The sequence below is a fragment of the Dama dama genome, chromosome 29 (genome assembly GCF_033118175.1).
Source record: "Dama dama isolate Ldn47 chromosome 29, ASM3311817v1, whole genome shotgun sequence".
NCBI lineage: Eukaryota > Metazoa > Chordata > Mammalia > Artiodactyla > Cervidae > Dama > Dama dama.
In genome coordinates, this window is record NC_083709.1 from 50121883 (window position 1) to 50148049 (window position 26167).

The window sequence follows — 26167 nt, forward strand, 5'->3', positions numbered from 1 at the left end:
GAGTTTAGAGCTGCATGACTACAGGTTGGCTGGCTTGAGGCGAGTTAGCCTGTGCGCATGTTCCGTAACATACTCAGTAAGGACTCGTGCCACCCTCCTTAATTCCATTCATGGTAAGGACCTCTTCCCTCCTTTGACCTTTCTTCTGTCACCCCAAACCTAGGATTCAAGACACACAACAGAACTATTTTATTTCTTCTTTTCCTACCATCTAGGTATTCTCTGAAATAATTTAATACTTTTTCCTTAATAGCTAATTTTCTTTTTTTTTTTTTGGTAATCATTATATTCCAGGTTCTATGGTACACATATGCAAACTTCAGAAAATTATAGGAAGGAGCTATGATTTTCCCCATTTCTACAACAAGGCTACAGGAAGGTTACACTAGGCACCCCAGGTCACAGAGCAAGATAGGTGAAGCTGGGATTTGAACCCTGGTTCATCAGATTCCAAGATTTTGTCTCTTAACCATGATCCTAGACGCCCTTGAGAGGCAGCGATCAAAGATACAATTGTATCAGTAAAGTTCCCTGCCCTGTCTCTAACTTCCTAAAAACAGCTGTGCCCTCCCCTGCTCTCACTGGGAGAATGAAGTCATACATTTTCACAGTGTATACCTGTCCCAAAACATCACATGGTACACCTTAAGTATGTAAAACTTTTGTCAAAAATAAACATATTTTTAAAAAAGATTTCTTTTCATAGCTTTATGGATTTAAAAAACAAAAAAGAACAGGACAAAAACCAAATCTTGATTCAGAAAAGCAGCCGTATTTCGAAAACCATCTGTCTCTAAGCAGTGGTTAAAGATAATGTGAACTGCTGTGGGCTCCTTAGGATCGGTACGCCAGGTCCAATTCCCACGGTTACTTTCAATGTCTGAGTTAGATTTCAGAGCTAAACCTGTATTTCAAAAGGTTAAAACTTGAGACTAGAATTTCCAGGCATCACAGTTTTAAGAACCAATTGAAACAAGTCTCTGTCACTTCTCAGCCTTTAGTATTTAGTATTTTAGATGACACTCTGAGGACACTTTCTTCCATTAAACCAACCCTATGGAGTTTTGACCAAAGGGAACATATCAGATCCAATCACTGTGGAAACAATCTAGCCCACTGATTTAAGAATAAAATAAAACGTACAGAAAGTTACAAAAATTCATTTACTACGGTCAAATATTTCCCCCAGACAATTCACAACCCTGATCACCATTAATTAGTTCGGTTCTTCCTCCTAAAGCGCTGAAGGACCTTGAATCTGGCAAAACCCAAATCCATTTGCTAGGGTCTTAGCTCTCCCTTGTGTATAAAAACGGAAATGCAGCTTACTAGCCATTTTGCCCCACTAAACCTGAGGGTCCAATTTGAAAAGCTAAAAAATGCCATTTGGGAAAAGAAAAAGAAAATAAAATTTTATGTCTTTTAAACAGAAAGCAAGGGAAGGTGATACAAAGTGACAAAACAAGAGAAAAGGGGCAAAATACTAAAGGTATCATGCACATTATATGTTAGACGCGGCTGAGGCTGAAGCTCCAATACTTTGGCCACCTGATGTGAAGTCGACTCACTGGAAAAGACCCAGATGCTGAGAAAAATTGAAGGCAGGAGGAAAAGGGGACGACAGAGGATACGATGATTGGATGGCATCACCGATTCAATGGACATGAGTTTGAGTAAACTCTAGGAGACAGTGAAGGACAGGGAAGCCTATCATGCTGCAGTCCATGGGTTGCGAAGAGCTGGACACAACTTGGCAACTGAGCAACAGCAATAACACTTTAGATGAAGGACCCTCCCAAATCTTGCCAGTATAGAATAAAGTCTTTGGGGAGAAAAGGACATCTTACAGAATCTCTGATGCTCTCAGCTGTGATTATACCTAGGAGACCGCAGCCCCTAATTTCAGGCTAGATCATATCATACTTAATCCAGCCCAAACAGAGGAGACATTATTCTGTTTCAAAGATTTCCAGAGAGAGAAAAATCCTCTTTATACAGACCAGGAAATATTTTTTATTATTTCCCATTATGTCTTTCAACAAAGTTTTGAATATTTTATTTAAAATCCCAACTTCTTTAAGCTTTCTCGGTATTTTTTCCAGATCTTCATGGCTAACTCTCGGTGGATTTCTCTGCCTTTTTCCCATGAAGGGTTTGGCAAGAGGCTGGTTATAATGGAAAGCTGATTAACAGACCTCCTCCTGTATTTGCATCCTGGTATTGCATAGCCTTTCAAGACAGACAGGTAAACTCCACTAAGAGGTCTCACGTTGTATTTCACTGCTTTCCTCTACTATTTTATGGTTCAGGAGTCCCTTACTCTGTTGGCTCCACTATGGGAAGGGGAGACCCCACCAAAAATTCTCTTGGTGGTCAGTCCCTGGTGGTTCAGCGGTAACGAATCCACGTACCAATGCTGGAGACACAGGTTCCATCCCTGGGTCAGGAAGATCCTCTGAAGTAGGAAATGGCAACCCTCTCCAGTAGTCTTGTCTGGGAAACCCCATGGACAGAAGGAGCCTGGAGAGCTACAGCTCTTGGGGTCGCAAAACAGTCGGACACGACTTAGCACCTAAACACACACAGACCTAACTATGGAGATGTCATTCTGGCACCAAAATTGTGGGAAACTCAAGCTCTTATCTGGTGACAGACTGGTTGAGGGGGAAAAGATGTTCTGTGCTGCCTTTCCTTAAGGTCTGGAAATCCTAGGGCTTCAAAAACTAGCTGTGTCTCTTGTGAGACTGAAAGATCCAAGGATGTGAGTCTTAGCCCCATCATTTAGATAACATGATCTGCAGTCTGACAGCACAGGGCATTGTAGGAATAGAGCTCATATCATCACCAGGAGCTTTACAAAACCAAAAGAAACATCCTTACACTCATATGTAAGGACCACACCATGGAAGAGACCCCAGCAAGGAAGGAACCTTTTCAAATGACAGTTTCGAGGCATCAGATCCACTGTGAAACAAAAGCAGACTCCAAAGTTCACTCCCTCCATCAGGCTGGCAATGAAATATTATACAGAGCACATCATTTAGAGTGCATTCCAATTATCCTCAAGTGCTGCAGGGCACAAATCACTCACTCGGCAATTAAATAAATTCTGGGATGTCACTAAATGTTTAGGAAGGGAAGGATTCTGAAGTTGGCAGAAGGACCAAAGGAACAGGAAGAATAGGAAAGCCAGGCATTCCATCATTCACCCTCTGCCCACTGTTAAGCCTTACAGACACCCCAATTTTATGGGGTTCCTGCCTCGGTCATGATTATCATACTAGGAACATCACAGCCCATGCATGTAACAAACACCTGGCCTAAAGGGCTCATCTGACATCTGCCAATTTAGGTCTACGAATGCCTGCCCTCAAAGATGTTTTTCCAAGAAATTATCAACATGAGCCAATTATCGGTTATGTGGAAACACACACGCACAATACATAGTTGAGCACTGTTACCAATGTGGGTACTCCATGGGAAAGCTATAAAACGGTAACTGACATAATACTTTTAAAACCACATTAATATTCTCTTCCACACTTTCTCAAGGGACCATTCCTTGTTCTGGGGAGCCACCTATTGCCTTGAGTAGGATTAGGGCAAAGTTAATATGCAAAGACAAAAAAAAGACAAACCACCACCACTGACTTCCACAATAGGACGTGGGGTTCTACCAGCAGACAGCTGTCTAAATCAGGCTGATGGAGAGGAGTGTCCTCAATTCTGAAGGCTCTTTGCAGTTAGGAGGTGAGACAGCTGGACAGGGATCCCCAGAACCACTCTAGAAGCCACAGTGAAGAGCACCATGGCCAGGCCACGTGTGTATGGGAAGTTGCAATGTGCCAGGAAGGCAGGATAGAGGGCCTTTTGTCCAGGAGGAAAAGAGGGTTAAGAGGAAGAGAGGTAAGACATGAACCCTGAGGACTTTGTTACCTGTAGCAGAAGCCGCCGCGCCGGCTCCCTCCATGCGGAGGAGGTTCCAATGATGACTCTGCACAAAAAGCTCAGCAGACCTTCCTGGTTGGGGTGCACACCGCTGTGCCAGAGGGGGTGCCCTCTGGCTCCATGAGGCAAAGGCAGAGAAGCTGGGCACCCTCCCTGAGACCATCCTGTGTGCTGCTTCATTTGGCTGGCCCTCCCGATTTCTATCCTTCACAACAAAGCTGGAGCCACCAGTGGTACTTTCTGGATCCACTGTGGCAAATTACTGAACCCGAGGAGGGTCATGAGAACCCCCTGAATTTAGAGCCAGTTGGTCAGTGGTGCAGGTGGCCCAGGGATCCCCGAAGTGTGGCTGGCCACCAAAGTAAGCCCAGTCTTACTGGGGACTGAGCTCTGTAACTTGTGGGATCTAACTCCAGGTAGTTCGTACCAGACTGACTCGCAATACACCTAGGGCTGAAATGGAATATTCACTCTTCAGGCTCCAAACCCGGTATATTTTGGAGGGGGCGGTGCAGGGAGCAAGAGGAATGAGGCAGCAAAAATGCCGAGAGGTAGATTTACTATGAAGGCCATGAAGTGTGGGCTTTAGGATTCTCACTTTACCAGCACCTCCCAAGGCTCCAGGAAGGTCCCTCACAGTGCATGCATATAATTAGATACTTTGACAGATTTAACAAAAGTAAGGCATTTTTGTATTGCTTGTTTTAAAGAGCTTCCTGACTCACCCAACTATCAGATTCTAGAAGCTTCAGGCTTGCCAACTCCCTGGTGGTGAGACTGATTCTTTTTACAAAAAGGGACTGGACTCTCCTGGATGTTCCAGCACAATGGGAAGAAAGCAACCAAAAGTTTTCAGATTCCCAACTAGTGCACAAAAGAGCTGAGAGCCCCCAGGACGGGGCACCTGCCCCAGTGTCATGATGAGACCCCAGCTTCTACCTTCATCCAGATGCCGTCTTGGGAAGGAAGATGGCAAGGAACCCCTAGAAGGGGGCAAAAACAGCCCACGGGAGGCACGGACGTTGACCTGACTCTCCCCAAAACAGGAAGTTCAGTTGAGACTGCCTAACACCAAAGAAATTAAGGTTTTTCTAAATGGAAACAGGAATTTCCAAACCACTTTAAAAACCTTAAAAAAAATAAAATAAAATTGAGCTTTGTTTGAAATTGTGATCCTCTTCACTTAAAATAACATGAATACAGAAAAATGTTTTAAATCTTCCAACTCAACAGATTGTCTAAAGGACACTGTGGGAATTTTTAGCATACTATGATTATAAAATAAAATCTGTTTGTGATGAAACGACGATAAAATTTTCAAAGAAAATGGCCATAGCACTTCAATTCAACCTAAATGTTCTGAGGCAGACACTGCTATCTCGTCACCAAAATCCTACCTTCCTGGGCTCATAGCCAGACCACAGTTCCCAGTCGCCCTTATAGCTAACATGGTCACATGATGGAGTTCTAGCTAACGGGATGTGAGTGGAAGTCACGGAGGTCCATTCACTTAGAGTCCTTAGAACTCAACACATACCACTCTCTGCTCTGTTCCCCAATTCCAGCTCAAGGAGATGGAGATGTCGAAGCTTGAAAGAGTCCCTCCAGCCTGGATCCCTGAACAGCCACGGGTGGAACAGTTGCTTCTACCAGCCAGAAACACCCACCTTCAATTTTTTACCTGAGAAATACAATTCTACTTACTCTTTTGGACAGGCCCATGAATAGGGCAGGTTTGGGTCCATCTACTGCCAGAGTGAACACTACCTGGGGCTATATTCTTACACATCAATCCTGTGTTATTTCATTTGACAATCTTACTATTTGCACACGGAAGTCCAACCAAGATGCAGGGTGTTAATGAATCGGGAAAGCAGGTATGTCAACAATGACCAAGAAAACTAGCAAGTTGGATTTGAGCTGTTACTGAAGAACAGGCCAAGAAAAGTGAGAGTATAAGTGCGATTAGTGTTTACTTGTGAAAGGATCAAAGGTGTGGTGGCAATTAAGCTGGGCCCTGGAGGATGAGGAAAGCTCCAAAGAAAGAGGAATGTAGGGAAGTTCATTCTAACTGCATTTGAGTCCTCAAATGTTTCATCCAGTGGGAGGTGATGCTAAAAACAGAAAAAATATTGTGTTGTTCACCCCCAGGGAATAGGGTCAGGACCAGCGAGCAGCAGCTATAAGGAAAGAGAATTTTGTTCAAAGAGAAGAAGAGCTAACAGTTGGGGCTGACCACTGGAAGGGCTGTGCAGACAAAAGGCAGAGTGTCTCCTCCACAAATGGTCAGCCTCTTGGCACGGGTGCTGCAGAGGATGTGATTTAAGCACAGGACGGGAAGCTGTTCCGTTGAGCTGTCTTCCAACTCAGGGATTCTATGTATCTCCGATGCCTCTGCCAAGCCAGCTTTGTACAACATTTCCAGGAGAAGGGAGAATTATTTTAGCCCTGTTTCAGCATTTCTTATAGAACAGTCTTTGCCAAGTTCCCTTTCAAGCCTGTGTTGCTTAGGTTCACCCAGTGTGTTCAATCATTAGCCAGTGGAGAACATCTCTGCACATTTAGGCCCATGAGAGCCCCTTGCATAAAATTTTATTATCAAGAAAGAGCTTAATAGGGTGATATTAAACAGGATGGCTGCTAGTGAACAAGTAAACGAACGATGGACAGTAAGCATCTATTTGGATGCTTAGGCCATGAGGCATCCTGCATTAATCGCGTGGCCTCGTTAATGGCAAGTTATCAACTCACACTGAATATGGAGACACAGTTTCCAAGAAATGGGATTACAAAAAGGTATATTACAATAAAGCTGCCCTGAGAACAGTTTTATCCTTCTTGGGTGACTTGGTATCTTGCGAGGCACCTTAAGGTGAAAATTATGAACATCAATTTCATAGCATAGTTTTATAAAACAAACTAGTTTTCCAGTTTTAGACATACATGTTCCTTTTGTTAGATAGACAAAAGGATGTGAACCGAGTAAAGAAACACTAGACAAAAAAAAAAAAAAAAAAAAAAGGAAGTCTAAGATACACAATACTACCCTAACATGACTGGTAAATTAGTAACTTTCCACTTTCTTCTTATAAGTTTATCATTTCATCTTCAGAACCATTCATTGAGTTTCTACTGTGTGGTAGCACAGTGCTCATCATCAGTGGTATAAACTGAAGAAGAGGAAAAAAAAATGGGGTATTCTAACCTTGAAAACTTCCTAGGATTCATAACACTATTTACTTGAAGAGCATTTTCCGTTGATTATTAAAAAAGGATACATTCAGCTACTTTCTTGCCCAATAAACAAGATTATTTTGCTTGTAGTGTCTGGAAATTATACATATATAAGACAGACTTTAAAATGCTGGCCTAGGTTGTTGTCTCATTTCCTATAATAATATCCAGGTAGTTAATTTATTGCTCACATAAAAGAGAAAAGGAAAAGAATTTCCCCCAGCTCAGAAATGAGTATTAAGCAAAAACTCTTCCCATTAGCAAATGGATCTTAATTATGCAACTACAACCTCACAACAGTGAAACAAAAGAAACTCATAAAACCATATTCTGAGGCCACTGGAATGTTTGGATGTGACAGTAAAACCACCACACAAAAGTTAAATTTCACATGTCATTGTTCAACCATAGAGATGAGCAACGCTTTCCTTGCCTCTTTCTTCTCAGGATACCACAGACCTCATTCTTTTCAAAATTCAGGTCATTCTCTCTCATCATACCACAGCCTGAGTAAATCACCTCTCAAGTGGGGCCAAGACCTGTCTGCCTGTGATATCCAATCTCAAAACTCTTCCCCTATGGCCCTCTGACACACCTACCTACTTACAGGCTGGGTCCTAAAATCCATGTTTTACAAAGCTTGGGAACTGCATTCCCTTCTGATAAAATGAACAACTCACAAAAACAGCTTCTATTTTGTTTGGTTTTCACCCAACCGTGCTTACTATTTCCAGCGCGCATTTACCGGCCCTGCCTGGAATGCACATCCCAGACTGTTCTGTCTGCCTTGGTTCTAAGTCTGTGCCCAATAACGAAAGTGCGGCTAGACCTTCAAAGGCAAGAGTCATGCTGACCTGGGCACTCACACACGTGTTTCTTAGGAGCAGTTTGCTATTTCTGTGCTCAAACAGTCTGAGATCACAGACCTCAGTCAAAATGAGGAATCGACATTTTCCAAAGCAGGGAAACAAAAGACAATCCAAACTACAGAATACCATTTCCAAGTGTCAGAGTCCCAGGCCCCAGGCTGCATCTGCAAAGGACGGATCAGATCAAGCCAACATCAAGCCCCCAAATGCATCAGCACTCACTGATTCTGTTGTTTCTAGCCAGCTGTGTGACCTTGCAGAGTTACCTAACCTCTCTGGACCTCAGCAAAACCAAGAGAGCACAAAAGCCCCTTCCAGTGCTAATGTTAGGTGGGTCTAGGAAACAGAAATGTAGTCAGAAGAGACTGCTGTCCTGAACTCTCTCTGCAAGATTTGCAAAAGTGAAACTCCAATTAAAGAACATGAAATGAGGGGGAACAACGAAAAAGTCTTCTAAAGCCCCCTTCCACATTTGGATTCTAACTCCAAGTGAGGCATGACCAGGCAATCACGACTCATAAAACATTAGCGGGTCTCATAGCTCTCATAATCCTATGTTTCCAGTGACCAACTCTGCTCTCGCAAAACAACTCATTATCTTCCAGTGAAATGCAGAATGACTCCGCGGCAAGAGCAAAATGACTTATTGGTGTTCAAGAGCCCCTTCCCCTCGTAGGGGCAACCAGTCCCCCTCAAAGGGGTCCAGCCACAGGCCTCTGATTTCAGCGAGCCAGCAACGCCCCGCAGAGCAGGAAGTCGAGAAAGCCACACCTACCCTCAGCCACTGCTTCTCCGTAAGGGCATCGCTGTAGTCCACGTCCCGGCGCTGGCGGGACCCCCTCCCGAAGATCTTCTCCTCCTCCTCTTCACACGTCAGCCGTTCCACCTCGGCGTCATCTTTAATAATCCACGAGGGCAGCTCGTCTTCCTCCATCAAGCGGGGCTTGCGTTTCGGGTTCCGGGCATCCTCTCTCCGCCGGTCCATGTCCATGCGCTGGAGGGATGAACAGAAGTCTCACCAAAGGGCAAGGGGATTCTGTACGGTGTAGACTTAGCAACAGGTAAGTCTCTTTGCAAGTCACCGCCTATGGTTGCAGGGTCCCTTCGGCATCTCCCATGGAGTCTCTGTGTTCTGACTTGTTCTAGCTCATCCCTAAGGCCAAAATCTCTTCTTGTCCCTGGTACCCATCTTTGAAATTTATTTAAGTAATTAAAAAAATACTCTTAAAAAATTCCTTTTCTTAGTTTATGTGGGTGCAAAAGCTCCCCGTTAAGTAGCAGTGAGAAAATTCAAATTGGGGGTGTATTTTAAAAATATAACAGCAGAAACTGATATAACATTATAAGTCAACCATATTTCAATTTTTAAAAAAATGAGTTAAAAATATGAGCCCTGGTGATACAAGTCATTGCTGCGCTGGTGTAAAAGGATTCTTCAGGCATATAAAAGAGAAAGTTCATTAAGAAAATGTCCTGTACCTCAGTGGGGCTCATGCTTTTAATCAGACAACCAGGAAGAGTTGGTCATCAAGTGTCACTATAAAATAGCCATCCTCAGTTGGACTTGGACACGTGAGCACATAACTGGTTTATTAGTCAGTCAGTCATGAATGTATTCAATTTTCAGTGTACCCTGGGCTCTGGGAGAGGAATGTCCCTCAGTTCTTCAGGTTTCAAAAAGCTTCGCTCTTATGAAAATATAATGCCACAGAGTGACAGACGTCAAAGGGAATCTCATCTCAACTGATATAAGGGAAATGGCTTCCTTTCAACAGCCTTCAAAATGCCTATATCCCCATGTCCTATTTTCCTTTTTAAAAATCCAGTGCACTAGTGAATAAATTAAGTGCCATGTATTTGCTTTTAACCTATAACTAAACAATGTGATGGTTAAAAAAAGTAAAACCTCCACTGAATTGCTGTATACATTAGTTATATGTGTCTATCACTGGCAAGACCATTTCTACAAGCAAACAGACCATTAACCATTAAATGATTTACCTTTTCCCTCTTCCTTCAGTTCTACTGTACTGAAATGGGAATTCAATATTAATTTTTTCTTAAGTGCTAAAACTGGTAACGGGATGTAAAAGAAATTTCTATTCAAGTCCAAACTGGATCTCTAGAATCTATTTAAAGTTCAAAGTTCCTTAAACTATGCCTCAACATTTTTGGAAATCATTATATTCCCAAGATGGGCTGGGCTTGGAGCATGGCGGAGTCCCATTGGTAGATAAATGTGGCCATCCTGTTCTGTCATATGCTATAGTTAGCTGAAGAGGTTGCTCTTAATCCTGCCTCCTAATGCTCTGGTATCAGAAATGGGATCCAACAAACCTTTGGAATCAGCACACAGAGGATGCTTAGTTAACAGTGCAATCTAAACAGGGGACTCTCAAGGTAATTTCCTAATAGTTATTAGATAGTATTCAGGAAAGATCATTTTTTGTTAAGGCAGTGTACAGAGATGGCAAAATATCACCACTTCAATTTTTGGTTATATGATTAGCATTTCCCATACCAAGACTTGTAAAATGACTTATGCCACGCATTAATCCACAAATGAGAAAATAATTGTCTTCTAATATAAAAGAAAATAAATTGCACTACTTTTTTTTCTTTTAGGAAGAATGCAAAAAAATTTTTGATGCAATTTTTAATACAATTAAAGTTCTTATGACTGTAACTCTTCCCAAAGATTTCTACTTACAGAAGACAAGTACAAAATCTGAAGTTCATATTCAAGTAAGATTAATTTATCATTTAGCTATTACATGAATATGTTTGTCCTAACACCCAAGAACCTTATGCTAATGTGTATGATTGTTTTTAAGGGGAAATAATAATGCCTCTGTAGGGAACAGAGCAGCTTAAAAGCTTTTTTTAAGTTTTTAAAATGTTAGTATGTTAGCACAACGTTTCAGACACGAATCTTGGCCTGTCAAAAATCTCTTTTAGGTAAAATTCATAGGTAATCAGTATAAGAGATAACTTTTTGAAGTCACATTTTTGGAAGGCGAAAACAAGAAAAAATGTTCAAAAGAAAGGTTTTATTTTAAAAAGATTATCTGCATAATGTGTGTTATTTAACTACAGTGCCTAGGATACAAGAATCAAATAATATGTCTGTATTACTTTTATATAGGCTTCGCTGGTGGCTCAGACAGTAAAGAAGCTGCCTGCAATGAAGGAGACTTGGGTTTGATCCCTGAGTTGGGAAGGATCCCCTGGAGGAGGGCATAGCAACCCACTCCAGTATTCTTGCCTGGAGAATCCCCACGGACAGAGGAGCCTGGCAGAGCTAACTTAAAAAAAAAAAAGAAAAAGTGGATTAAGAGTTTAAATATTTGAATTCCAAATCTAGCTCACATTCCATTCTTGTTTCTCACTAGTTTTTTATCTGAACTGGCAAAGATTCAATTTGATTTCCTGCCCCCTGGTGGAGGTGCTAATGAATAGTGAGTTGGCCAAAGGCAGCAGGCTGATTAAAAGACTAAAAAACCAACACAAGGCAAACCAAAGCAAAGCAAACCAAAGCAAAAATCTGTATTATCCAAAAATGAGAAGTCAACCTTTAAGAAACCAGCACAATGTTCACAAAATGAAAATGCCTACAGAAAAGCCTTCCATAGCCAGCGACACCTGTTCGCAGTTAAAAGAAGGCCGTGCCTTGGCCAGACATCCAATTTTTTTTCTTTTTTCCGAGGCTTTCAATTTCTACAAATACCCAGCCAGAAAGGCAGAAGAGAGAAGTACTCCTTTTCCCTTATTTCCTGGCTGCTGATGGAAACCTCCATCTCTGGGCCTAATCTGATTTGAATAATGGCAGGTAGCTTATCCTTTCCAAGGGCCTCAAGAGTGTCTGAGGCTATAGCGGTGCTGAATTATTGCCTATCAGTGATCAGCCAAGGAAGCTGAAGGCCTCTTGCCTTGGTGAACATTTTAATAAGCTCCTCAAGGAGAGAAAAGATTAGTCTATTTCTTATGTGTATCTCTAATCTCCCCAAACAGAGAATAATCTATAAAGGTGGTGATCGGCAGTCTGAGTTAAGAAATTTAGGTCGTATGAATACCCTGTGTTGACCATGCTGGTAAAGGCTTCTTTCTGTCATTTTTCTTCAAAATGGCCTTACTATGGGTAGGATCGTTCATTTTAAAGGGCAGGGGGAGAGTGAGCATGCCAGGGTAGGAGCTAGTCCTGTGACTACCTAAAAGTTTCCTGAGAAAGAATTAACTGTCCTTTATCTTGAATCATTGTGTGTGAGCACAATCATTGTTCCCAAGACAAAAGGCACAAAAATAACGTACGCTTTCAAACAGCTGGGACTCTCTTCTCAGACTGTCTAGGCTGAAGAGGTGGAAATTGCAAACCCTGTGGGTCATATTTGGCCCAGGGTCATATTTTACTTGGCTTGAAGTGTTAAATTATAATAAAAAAATCGAATTTAGTTGCAAACATCTTGAAATCCAGAGAGTGAATACAAAAACCTCACTTTTTAGTTTCTCTTGAAAAGCTGGAAATTTCTGACTACACGGGACTCTCAGCTCTGTCTTCCTGAGACAAAGCGACTCCCTTTGTTCACCCTTCACCACCTGTCCACTCACCCCTGTCCACTTGCTTCCCCCATGCAGGTCATCTGTCTGAGACCTGGGGGCTTCAAATTTGGGAGCTCTGATTGGGGGTTCTGCAGCATTTATTCACTCACTCCACATACAAGCTAAATGTTAGAAAGATCAAAAGATTAAACACATTGAGCAGAGCCTTGCAGCTTTTTAGATCCTGACCTATGCTGACATCCTCATGAGGCCTGAAAGTTTGCAAGTATTTATTAAGCATCTATTATGTGCCAGTAACTGGTCTGAGCGCTGGGGATATAGAGGTAAATAAGATAGCTGTAGTTAATGCCTTAAGAACACAATCAAATATGACTTCTGAGGGTCTCACTCACTAGCCAAGAGACTTGCTCCCTTCCGTACTGACCTTGTGGCAGGCCAGAGACATACATCAAATTCAGGTTTTGGCAAGATTACAGATGATTATGTATCCTGGAAAGTCAATGTTGAAACGTCACAGATATTCAATTTTCATATGTCAATTTTCATATGCCTTCTTTGTTATACCAGTGAAAGGCAACCAATTTAGATCTTTAAGCGAAGGCTATACCTTGATGCAGACCTAGAAGGCTGCTTCCCAGGTGGTGCTACTGGTAAAGAACCTGCCTGCCAATGCAGGAGATAAGAGACATGGGTTTGATCCTGGGGTCAGGAAGATGCCCTGGAGGAGGGCATGGCAACCCACTCCAGTATTCTTGCCTGGAGAATCCATGGACAGAGGAGCCTGGTGGGCTACGGTCCATAGGGTCACAAAGAGTTGGACACGACTGAAACAATTTAGCACGCACACCTTGATGCACACCTAGAAGGTCGCTTAGGGAGGCTCTCTTCAACAATAAGAAAAGGGAGGAGGTCTTCAGTTGCTGTCCTCCTACCATCCCCCCGCCCCCCTCCAGGGAACATATTTGTTTGGAGCCCTAAGGAGACAGCTAGGGAATAGCTGTGAACTCTGCCTGGAGGAGCAGGGCAGGTTCCCTGAAGGATGCCTTCCAGCATTAGAAATGAGCTGGAAGCAGGGGTATGTCTGTGCTAAGCTGGGGACCACATGGCCTGTCCTGAGGGTTCAGCTGCTACTCAGCCCTAGCCAAACGCTTCCATCAGATGTGGGCCTGGTCTTACGGCCCATGCTCATTTTTCAAGAGAAGCCAAAAATCAGGATTCTTTTTGTGTTGGCAACAGACTTGAAATTTTTAAAAAACACAGCATGGGCCAAACAAAATATGTCTGCAGGCTAAATCCAGCTAGTTTGCAGCCTCTGAACTGAAGGAAAAGGCTCAGGCTTTACAAATGAAATTTGGCCAGGGCACACAGGCCCCAGACATCGTGTGTTTAACAGAAAAGGGGCGGGGGAGGGAATGAGGCATTTGTTTCCATGCTTTTCTGTAACATTACCATAAAAAGATCAAATTCCTCCTCTCGTCGAGCAATCATTTGGTTCAGAGTCTCATCGTCGGGCACTTCATCTTCTTCCTGGGATTAAGAACAGAACAGAACAGAATGAGTTAACAGGTTTCAGGAGAGAGGCTGGACAACTGGGGTGAGGTACCAGTGACTAAGGTGAATCTCCAGAGGTGGTTCTCCAGACCAATGGGACCCCATTTCAAGCCAGAAAGAAAACAGAAGGATCACTGAGTATAGCACTTGCCATAAGTATTTTGCAAGCAATGCAAAGCATCTTTCCAGAGCAAAAACTGTTTGGCCAGGAAACATAGTACACTCTAAGAAATACCAGTTCTTCTGAGGGTGGGAGGGGATGTATCTTGACTCCCTTAATTTAATTTTATTTTTTTTGGCCATACAATGCAGGATGTGGGATCTTAGTTCCCTGACCAAGGATCAAACCCATGCTCCCTGCATTTGGAGTACGGAGTTTTAACCACTGGCTCACCAGGGAAGTCTCTTGATTTCCTTATTTTTAAAACAGGTTACGTACTGTCTCCCTGCCTCAATGACCTCATCTGTAAAATGGGCATGACATTTACTCCATAGAGTAGATGTAGGATTTAAATAAGGAAATCCCCATGAGAATGGGTCTAGCATTAATTCCTTTAATTCCATTAACCTTATGCCCAATATAAATGCTTATCTTCAAAGCTTTATGAAGAACACGAGTATGTGAAACTTAGTGATAAGACACAAAGCAAGACCACAAAAATCACATGGATATATGTGTCAAACACACAGCCTTTAAAATATGTTTAATCAATGTATTTCAGTGGGCACTATTATGCTACTGTTACAGCTGCAATTGTGACAACTCAAAAGGTATCAATAACAAACATCCCACAAAACTCTTCTTAATAAAAATAATTTAATATAACTTAATTTAAAATAATTTAAATGAGGTAGAGAAAGCAATTACCCAAGGCCTCACGTTTTCATTTTATAATGTGTTAGACCAAGGGACATTACATATCTGAAAATTCCTCAGAAACCAACAGTTCTCAAATTTTTTAGAAATGTTATTCTATAATTTTTACACTTAAAAGATTCCAGAAGTTGGGTACATACTACAAAACTTATAGTCTAAAATGCTTTTTATCATATGCTAGGTGAACTTGTTAAAAATCAAATGGGGAATTTCAGTGTTAGCAGAGGGAAGAAAGGGAAACCCAGAACTTCAAACATCCAGTTTCCCAAGTCATATTGATACATTCAAAATGGGGCAACTCGTTCTAGAAAGAGTATGGGTGTCCTAGCAGCCTAAAGGAGATGCCTCTGTCTATTCCCAAGATAATGTCTGGTGCACTGTGTCAGAAATGAATGCAAGTCAGTAACAAAAACTGATGACTCAAGATAAAATTTCTTGTGAAAAACCTATGCTAGTTCATCTCTTGATGGAAGGCAATTTGTCTAAATACATTATTATATTTCATCCGACAAAGAAATAGACTAGTTGGAGTGGGCTGAGACTTTAAGACACAAAGCATTGGGTTAGTATATCCTCTGGTGAAAAGATGTCTGGTTTTGTCCACCCTATTCCTAGGATCATGTTATCCCTTCATAGCCTATATAGTGTCAGGTTGGACTTCTCCCAAGCCCAAGATGAAAAGATGCTCTTGTAAACTGGCAAGAAGCCTGGTCTTCACAGAGAACAAACTGGCAGGCAAGTGGACAATACATCTGCCTGGGTTCCTTATGCCCTAGTGCTCCATGATCCATCAACCACAGTGATAGCTGCTGTGGATACTCAGGATCAGAGACCCTGACTGCAGGCGATCAGAGTCCACAAACACCTTCACATCAGGACACACGCTATCCAGAAAATGGTAACATTTGTCCGACACACAGACAGCCTGGAAGGGGTGTGCACGAGCCCCAGCAAGTCCGCTCAGTTAGATGCAACTGGCATCAGATTCCGCTGAAGGCTCCACCTAGTGGCCCTCAGGGTGAGCAGACCTTTGGTCCTGTCCAAAATGTCCATAAGACATTTGGTCCACGCCAAAAGGTTCTTGAACTTTGGTCCTGTCCACAACATCCATGAGCATATTTGGTCCCTGCCAAGTGGTTTTGGACAAATATCAAAGAGCTTTTGGTGTGGACCAAATGTCTTATAGATCAAATGTCTTAACGGATGTTTTGGACAGGACCAAATGTCCTGCAAGGGCCCTGAGGACTAGGAGAAGTCAACATCTCGCTAAGGTCTCAGAAGGTTGCAAAGCTACAGGCAACACTAGATTCCAGCTAACGCAGGTCGGGGTTATTTCCACAAGGCCTACATAAAACAAAACAAGCAAAAATGTCATGGAGACTCCTAGCTGAATATCAACTCTGCCTATTATTCTATTTTTTACATTTCCAAATGTGTAAACAACAAAAAATCACCTGACAACCTGATTTTAAATCTGCATCAAATATTCAATTTTGAGAATCAAATTTGTATCAAACATTCAATTCCTAGAATCAAATGTAGCAAATTACTTAAGATCAAAATTTTAAAAATATGTGTGAATGTACGTACATATGCATTTTCATTATTTTAGTGAAATCTAACAGATAACTAATCAAATATGTAAGACTGACAAGTGAAGAGGCATAATAGAAAAGTGCTCTTCAATTTGCAAAAGGATTCATTTCAGGATTCTTTTAAATATCAAGAACTACTTCACATTTCAACTTATTTCAGAAACAAAAAAGTAAATGAGATTTTTCAAAGAATCTGGCTTATAATTTATAGAAGATTTAAAAAACATTCTACTTATGGCAAAATCAAACTACAGTTGACCTTGGACAACTGTGGTTAGTCCATGTATATTTTATAGGGAGCCCTTCGGATCCATGATTCCTCTGCATCCCCAGATTCAACCAACTACAGACCCATGTAGTGCTGTAGTATTTAGTATGGAAAAACATCGGCATATAAGTGGACCCACACAGTTCAAACTGTGTTGTTTAAAGGTTAACTGTATATCTAATATATGCAATGAAAATAGCATTCCACATGAATATGTAAGACAAATCCATTTTTCCATTTATAAACCTGGGCACACCAAACCAAATCTGTCCATCCCAAGTCAATCTTATGATAAGGACTGATGCTGGTATTTTGTATAGTCTTCTAGATTACATAAGTACTATATCTCTTAACTTTTTCAAACCATTTGGGAATGAAAATTTAGAAACAAATGACTAAGACTAGCAATCTTAAAAAACACAGCTACCCAAAGATTCCCTGAGAGAAACAAAATCGATGCATTCTTGGAACAATGTTGGCAAATAAAAAGAGATTTCTTTTTGTCAGTAATTTTCTCAGTCTTTGGTCAGCTCTTAACAGGAGAATTTGGAGTGGAGGTTAAGGTCATTCTTTTTCCAGTAGAAGTGTGACTCAAAGAGCTAAAGACAGCTGCAAGGGCTTCTGCTACAAATATACTGAAGTTCTGTGATCCCTGATCAAAAAGCAAGATAGAAAAAGGGCTCTGAAGGATGGAGAGAGAAAAGGCAAGGAGGAACCCTTCCGTTTTGTCGAGTCTCATCTAGCAGCTTCTTTCAAGAGGCCTTTCTGCAGTTCTGCATCTTCCCTACAGAGGACAGCACTCACAGTACAATCGAGCGTGTGGGTTGCACCTCTCTGGCGGAAACCAGGGAAGCACCCGCTAGCCAAGCCTTTTAAGACACTCGCCTGGATAAGTTTCACAGGCTTTCTGTGAAATTTATCGGGGTAAGATAGTGGCTAATTTATTCATTTTAATTAATGCCAGCCCAGGGAATGCTTTAAAGAACAAAGAGGTCCTTCTTAACCCTCGCGAGACTCAAGGTCACTGACTTCCTACACTCGGCTTTCTGCCGTACCTCATTTTCCTCTTCGTGCTCCAGTATGGCCTGCAGGAAGGCCCTCCGCTCGTGGCTGGAAGACTTCTGATCAAACATGCCCGCCTGGATCACCTTCTGATCCACATTCAGCTTGTACTTGGCGGCGGCGAGGATCTTCTCCTCCACGCTGTTGACGGTGCAGAGCCTCAGCACGCGGACCTCGTTTTGCTGGCCAATGCGGTGAGCGCGGTCCTGCGCCTGCAGGTCCTGTTGGGAGAACCCCACGCTTGAGGGCCAGTGCGTCTGGGTGAGCGGCCGCGTCGCCCACCCAAGAGGGAACCAGGGAAGCATTACTTAATCCACCTTTACTAATGCAAGATTCTGCTTACATTTGTAAAATATACAAGCTACCTTCCTTTGAAAAACTCAAGGTCATTGCTAGATGGGAACCTGAGTTCAAATTACCCAAGCAAACTGAAATACATCTCAGGTTTTGAAATCCAGGTCACAAGATGGTTTTTTTGTTGTTGTTTGTTTTTAATGTGTCCCTAGGTTCACCATATTTGTCCCTAACTAAAAAAGTAAAATAAAAATAAATTTGATGTCACAAGTATGACTTGGATATTAACTACAACTAACCCTAAGTTGCAGGGTTAAAGTGAAAGTCAAAGTGTTCGTGGCTCAGCCCTGTCTGACTCTTTGCAACCCAATGGACTGTGGCCTCCAGGCTCCTCTGTCCATGGAATTCTCCTGGCGAGAATACTGGTGTGGGTTGCCATTCCCTTCTCCAGGGGATCTTCCCAACCCAGGAATCGAACCCAGGTTTCCCTCATTGTAGGCAGATTCTTTACCATCTGAGCCACCAGGGGAGCTGGTTGCAGGGTTAAACGAAGGTGTTAAAGATGATGATTAAGATACTGCTGAATTATACGCACATACATTATACATATATACACACATTGTTCATATAATGATTGTCCATGTAGCAAATTTTCTGGGATCTAATTCAAACCATCAAAGACTCAACCTTTAGTTTGGAGGAATGAAAGGGAAGCTAGCAGAGTGGTAAACAAGTCAACATTTGGGGGATAGAAAATTTGGCACTGTGTATCCAAAGTGTTCAAATTGATTGTGGTCCTTAACTCAGAAATTCCACTTCTGAAAATGCGTCCTAAGGGAATAATCATGCATATGCACAAAGATTTACAATAAGGATGCACCTTTCAGCATTATATATTATTTATAATTTTTTTTTAAAAAGCAGAATTAAGTAAACATTCAACAGTAACAGACTGGTGAAATAAATTACAGTCTTCTACCATATGTGCCGAGATAGTACCTTAAAATTATACTGCAGAAAACTTAATGACACAAAGCTATAATATGTGAAAACTGCAAGTTATATATGAGTATGTACGTTATGCTCCATGTGCACATATTTATCTATACTAAGAAAAGGGAGAAAGGACGAATACTAAGTCAATAATATTTATATCTCCAGATAAGATTATAGGTGTTGTTACATTTTCTTCATTTTACTTTTGTGTCGTTTGGCAATATTTTTTTTCTGCTTTGAATATATATTACTCTTTTAATAAGAAAATAAGGTTTTAATGAAATCTTTCAATAAAAACCTTCATAAAGCTATGAGGCAGAGTTACCTAATTTTAAGGCCACATGATAAAAACTTGTTGGCATGTCACTTTTATTTCAGTCCAGGTAATGGCTTCTGGGGCAATGTTAATTAGTTGTTTCCATGTGTCCTCCATTAAACCCATGTACATTTTTAGGGCAAAGGTCTGTCCCCTGTATCCTGCATCCCTGGCACCTTTAAAAATTTTTTTGCACAGAGCTGATACTCCATAGCTATAAGGCCATCATCTTGACAAGATGAGTTTCCTGGTCACTCATGCGGCACTAAGGCACAACAGGCCAAAGCCTGCCCAGGAGACCTGTCTTTGCTGGGCCTTTACAATTAAATGACTAATTGGGCAAAAGTGTTTTCTCAGAAGATATCTGAATGGGAGAGCTAAACTATGAAGACAGCTGGGACTCATCCAAATTAGATTATTTTCCAAAGAGGAGAAAGTGGGGTAGATTATTAAAAGCCAAAGGTATACAGTCACTAGGGAGGAAACCCTACACTTCATTTTCAAGCCCTGAGTTCAGTCCTCTCCCTCCACACATCTTCACCAGGATGGCCGAGCAGCAGCCAATTGGGCAAGTTCTGTGCCATCCACCTCGATTATTTCCTAGAAGAGGGGTCGAATACTGATTCCAGAATGGGCCCAGTGGTAAATATTCCAGGCTCCCTGGGTCAAGAGCAAACATTGAGCAACTGTTCCTACTGAAGGCTGATATTCATTTTTCTTTTTCAATTGCACATTTTATATGTAAAAATGTGAGAATCATTCTTTGCTTGTATTGTGGTCCAGACTCAGATGGCCAGTCAGACTTACCCCTGGGTTATAGTTTGAGCCTGTCCTAGAAGATGCTGATCAAAGATAAAATACTAAGGTCCAGCTGGCAGCAGATTATGACACAGGTGAGGAAGTGGAGAGCATGGACCATCTACAAACAGGGGAACAAGCTCTTGAACCCTTGGGAGCTTGTTGCCATTAGGTTTTGGTTGTTGTTGTTGGTGGTGTTTTTTGGTATGTTTAACATGACCTGTTTGCAAAAGAGCAAAAATGACTATTTCTAGGCTGAAGAAGTTTATGCAAGCTAAGCCTGTGGGCCTCTATTTCAAAAATGGGGGGGAAATATCAATGTTATGACAAAGAGATAAGTATTGCATTCACTGAATGGATTTCTGAGGTCTTAGAGATCTGGAACCCCATCACACTGATTTAGGTGTGATGATATCTGAAGACAAGAACACAGCCTGAAGAAAGGACCTCCAAAGTAACTGTGCTGCTGACCTCTCTGTAATGACAACACAGCTCCTGCTCCACGGGTTAAAGTGAATGAAATAAAGTAAATACCTGTGTTTCTCATAGAAGTTTGGAAAATGAGAGTCCTGGTGACCCCAAAAGGTTTTAGTGCTAATTTCACATTCATATATTCTATCTTTGACTTCAGCAATGGCCTCCAATTAGCAACTTTAAGGCCAGAATCTTCAACCTATGTCAAATAAACCCCCTTTCACCAATGTGCCTTAATTTTGATTCAATACAATAAAGAATAATTACAGGAAAAAAGTGTTTCTTCAATACATGCTGAAGTCAAGATGGAAAAAGAACTCTACAACTTTTATTTGGAGGGGGAGGTAACATTTATTCAAGTGTACAAGGCTGAAAGAGCCCAAAGCCAGGATTTAAACCCTAACTTAGACAGACATGGGTGTGAATCCTGGCTATGCTTCCTGGGTTTCTTTACATATAAAATGCTCCAAGGATTACCTGAAATGAGGTATGCAAAGTGCCTCATAGTATCTGAGACAGTTGTTGTTTAGTAAAAGTTAGTTCTCCTACCTTTTAAATGAAAAATTAGTGTTCATCTGTATCACTCTAAGATCACTGATTTCTGAAAATTAAAAAAATAAAAGTCTGCCCAAATTAATGGCCATGTTTAAATGACAGGCATGGAAAAAAAAAAATCTAGTCAGTCTAGTTAACCACATCAGGTGGAAGTGAATCTACCTATGGCAGATATAGAAATATCTGCAGAAACATATGGCCCAGAGTGAGGAATTTGGGATAAATTAGACCAGAGGAAATGGGGGAAGGGGGTCTGTGTTTTGTTGCCCAAGTTTCAATTCACATGCACTGTGAACTGTTAGGTATGCATGTAACTTACTTTTATTCTGGGGTTCCATTTTTAGCTACTGTTCATAAAAGTGTGTATATGTGAGTGTGTGTGTGAGAGAGAGAGACAGAAACACATGGATGTCCCAGCATCCTTTCTCATGGTATACTAGCATTTCTGGAAACTAGATTTCCTTGGATTCTTAGCATAAACACTCTGCCAATGAGGGTGAACAGCTGAGATGCCACAGAAGTGTTTATCCTGGAAGATAAAATCTAGTGAACTTTCCATCCACCTATACCCAGGTTACTGTATCTCACTGAAGATTTAGGCAGCAGCGACGAGGGTGATGTAAACATCCAGGCAGACTAAGCATCCTGGGAGGAGGGGAATCGCACATCTTTCCCTAGATACTGAGCCTCGCTCAGTGCCCGTGGCATAACAGCCCTTCAATCAATGTTTGTGGAACAGACACTGAATCACCACAGTGAGAGGAAAACTGCGGGTTTCTCCTGGGAATAAGAATTCTCCCTGTGATTTGGAAAGAAATATGGGATATAAAAATATACAAGGCATATAAGAGTATCTCCCGAAGACTATTATACTATGTGCTGGTCACCTGTAACCCTTTTCAGGGTCAGAAAATTTCCAAAGGAACTCGACTTTAATGTCATCACCTAGAAAGAATGGCTGGTGGGCACATGCAGTGGTCAAGGCTGGTGGCCACCCAAAGGTTTGGAATCACTGCTTTGTTCTTGAAGTCAGGGATCCCCAGCTGTGTGAGGGGGTCTGTCTCTGAATCTCCCAGAAGCTTGTGTATAGCGAAGTCCAGACAGGTGGGAAGACCCTATAAAATCAAGGGTGAGGTGCAGGGAATGACAAGCAGGCATGGCTGTTTTTAAAAAGCTCCCTTGTAATTCTAATGCATCTGAACTCCACTTCCTGACAAAAACAACTTCTGTAAGCCTTTTCCATCCCCTCTTCACAATAACCTAGTGAGATGGTATGATTCTGCGTATTTGTAGTCCATGAGACCTGCATAGGAAGGAGTCCAGGTTAAGCTGATGCAGAATTCACCGTCCTATGTGAGAGCTGCAGTTCTCCTCTTTACTACTGTGAATCCACATTTGTTCCAATATGAATCTAATCCTCAAAAATATCACTCTGCACACTCTGAAGTGTGCGAAGTCACTTCATTCATTCCCAACTCTTTGCAACTCTATGGACTGTAGCCCACCAGGCTCCTCTGTCTATGGGTTTCTCCAGGCAAGAATACTTGAGTAGGTTGCCATGCCCTCCTCCAGGGAATTTTCCTGACCCAGGGATCGAACCTGCGTGTCTTAGGTCTCCTGCACTGACAGGCAGGTTCTTTACCACTAGCACCACCTGGGAAGTCTGAATATTGCTCTCCTGAGTATCTTATTGGCAGGTATACTGCCTACCTCCCAGACGAAACTGCCACAAGGGACCTATTCTATTTGTTTTTTAGTAGTTGCTCATAGAATATTTCTATGCATTTTAAAAAATTGAAGTATAGTTGATTTAAAATGTTTTAGGTGTACAGAATAGAATATTTTTCGATGACGATTTTAAATAAAACACACAGAATAAAAAACCAATATACAAATTGTTTAACCTTGGGGACATTATTTACAGCTTTCTAGGACTCATTTTTACCAGGTGGCTCAGACAGTAAAGAATCTGCCTGCCATTGCAGACCCAGGTTTGATCCGTGGGTCAGGAAGACTCCCTGGAGAAGGGAATGGCTACCCACTCGAGTATTCTTGCATGGAGAATTCCAAGGACAGAGGAGCCTGGTGGGTTACAGTCCATGGGGTCGCAAAGAGTTGGACACAACTGAGCAACTAACACTTTCATTTTCAAATATACTTTGCTCAGTGGCAATCCCAGGAGATGGGGGATGGAGGGGCTTAAAATGAAGGGGAAACTTGAGTTTTTTGTCCTGCAACCTTGAACTCTTCAAAGACACACCAAAGGCATGTGTAAGACATCTCAATATCTATGTTTCAAGGGATATAAGAAAGCAGACCATGAGAATATGCTGGACTGTTTTCCCTTTGGAGACATGTCCACTTATTTAGGAATGTGCTCTGCCCCAAAAATGCATATGAGGGAACCGATAGCCTCCCCAGTCTTCTCTAGGAGGGAGGCTAGGGTACCAAGGGCAGAGAGATGCATACCTGATGAGGGTTCCAGTCGCTGTCGAAGATGACCACAGTATCAGCAGCCTGGAGATTCAAGCCCAGGCCTCCAGCTCTTGTACTCAGCAAGAAAATGAAATACTGGGACCCAGGTTCGTTGAATTTCTTTAGCAAAGCAGCACGATCTTCAGACTTGGTGGTGCCTGAGGGGATGAGAAAAATAAATTTGCCAATTAACTCCTGTCTGAAAATGGCACAGAGCTAGACAAAAGGGCCTGCTTCTTTGAGAAATGGACTCAGACTCCTCTTAGTATTGGTGAGGAAACCCCTAAGGTTTTGCACTTTTGAAAGGAAAACTTCTTGCAATTAGGAAAAAGAAAAAGAGAGATAGTAAGAGACTTTTCTCTAATCAAGAAGGAATGCTTTATCTACTCCTCATTGTTCCAAAATGTTGAAAAGAGTTTAAATATTCTGATAGGGAATCTGTGAAACTTACAAATCTTGTAACATTCTCACGCTAACCTAAAACTTGGTGAAAACATTTTTTTGGATTTATTTTCATCCTTGAAAACACCAAATAACTTAAATAATACACACACACACATGCCTAAAAGGATTATTATAATGGCTTAAAGCTACTTTGCCAGTCGACTTTAGAGTGGGGACTTGCTTATGCCCAAGAGAATGGAAACAAAAGGAAATTGATTTCTACTACATTTTGCCATTCAGATGGCTACTAAGCATGATCTGGCTAGTAAAAACATAAAATGTGAATGGAATATTTTTATACTCTTTAGCAAGACTTGAAACCAAAATAATTTTTTTCAAAAAAGGAATCTCTGAGTCAGTTCTCATGCTGACATTCTGAACTGTTCAGTTCAAAGGATATAAACTAAATACAAACAAAGATGCAGGTAATACATTAGGCAATGGATAACCCATGGTGTCTGATGAGACTCCAAAATAGTGAATAAGCAGAGAGTATGAAACCCCAGAATACAGTGTTCACTTCTGGGCATGAAGAACATATTCTGGGTTTTCATACTCTCTACTTATTTAGTATTTTGGAGTCTCACCAGACATCATGGGGTAAGCCATTGCCAGGTGTATTACCTCCTGCTTTGTTTGGTTTTAGACCGAAATGCAATACTTGGGGGCAATCTAAAAAATCAATAGAATGACCTCAGTTCATTCCAAGGCAAACCATTCACCAACATCACAGTAATCCAAGTCTACACCCCAACCACTGATGCCAAAGAAGCTGAAGTTGACTGGTTCTGTGAAGACCTATGAGACCTTCTAGAACTAATACCAAAAAAAAAAAAAAAAAAAAAAATGTCCTTTTCATCATAGGGGAATGGAATGCAAAAGTAGGAAGTCAAGAGATACCCAGAATAACAGCCAACTTTGGCTTTGGAGTACAAAATGAAGCAGGCAAAAGCTAACAGAGTTTTATCAAGAGAATATGCTGGTCATAGCAAACACTCTTTTCCAACAATACAAGAGATGACTGTACACATGAACATAACCAGATGGTCAATACCAAAATCAGATTATGTTCTTCGCAGCTGAAGATGGAGGAATTCTATTAACAGTCAGCAAAAACAAGACCTGGAGCTGACTGTGGCTCAGATCATAAGTGCCTTATTACAAAATTCAGACTTAAATTGAAGAAAGTAAGGAAAGCCACTAGGCCATCCAGGTATGACCTAAATCAAATCCCTTATGATTATACAGTGGAAGTGACAAGTAGATTCAAGAAGATTAGACCTGATAGACAGAGTGCCTGAAGAACTATGGATGGAGGTTCATAACATTGTACAGGAGGTGGTGACCAAAACCACACCCAAGAAAAACAAATGTAAGAAGGCAAAGTGGTTGAGGAAGCTTTACAAATAGCTAAGGAAACAAAAGACATGAAAGGCAAGGAAGAAAGGGAGAGTAGTCACTCAACTGAATGCAGAGTTCCAGAGAATAGCAAGGAGAGGTAAGAAGGCCTTCTTAAGTGAACAATACAAAGAAATAGAGAAAAACAATAGACTAGGAAAGACTAGAGATCTCTTCAAGAAAACTGGAGATATCAAGGCAACATTTCATGCAAGGATGAGCACGATAAAGGACAGAAATGGTAAAGAGCTTAACAGAAGCAGAAGAGATTAAGAAGAGGTGACAAGAATACACAGAAGAACTATACAAAAAAAGTCTTAATGACTGGGATAACCACGATGGTGTGGTCACTCACCTAGAGCCAGACATTCTGGAGTGTTAAGTCAAGTGGCCCTTAGGAAGCATTACTACCAGCAAAGCTAGTGGGGGTGATGGAATTCCAGTTGAGGTATTTCA

The 26167-nt window shown here is 41.6% G+C and overlaps 1 protein-coding gene across 4 annotated transcripts in view; it reads right to left on the minus strand.

Annotated features, from left to right (window-relative positions):
- The window catches only part of SMARCA2 (SWI/SNF related, matrix associated, actin dependent regulator of chromatin, subfamily a, member 2), a 175467-nt gene that overhangs the window by 54190 nt on the left and 95110 nt on the right, over positions 1–26167 (minus strand). For all 4 annotated transcript variants that reach the window (XM_061132642.1, XM_061132644.1, XM_061132641.1 and 1 more), the window contains exons 24-27: positions 23864–24027; positions 17955–18182; positions 14058–14135; positions 8827–9045 (exon numbers count right to left, since the gene is read on the minus strand). In XM_061132642.1, the coding sequence (XP_060988625.1) occupies positions 8827–9045; positions 14058–14135; positions 17955–18182; positions 23864–24027 (689 nt within the window). The remainder of the gene's footprint in view (positions 1–8826; positions 9046–14057; positions 14136–17954; positions 18183–23863; positions 24028–26167) is intronic.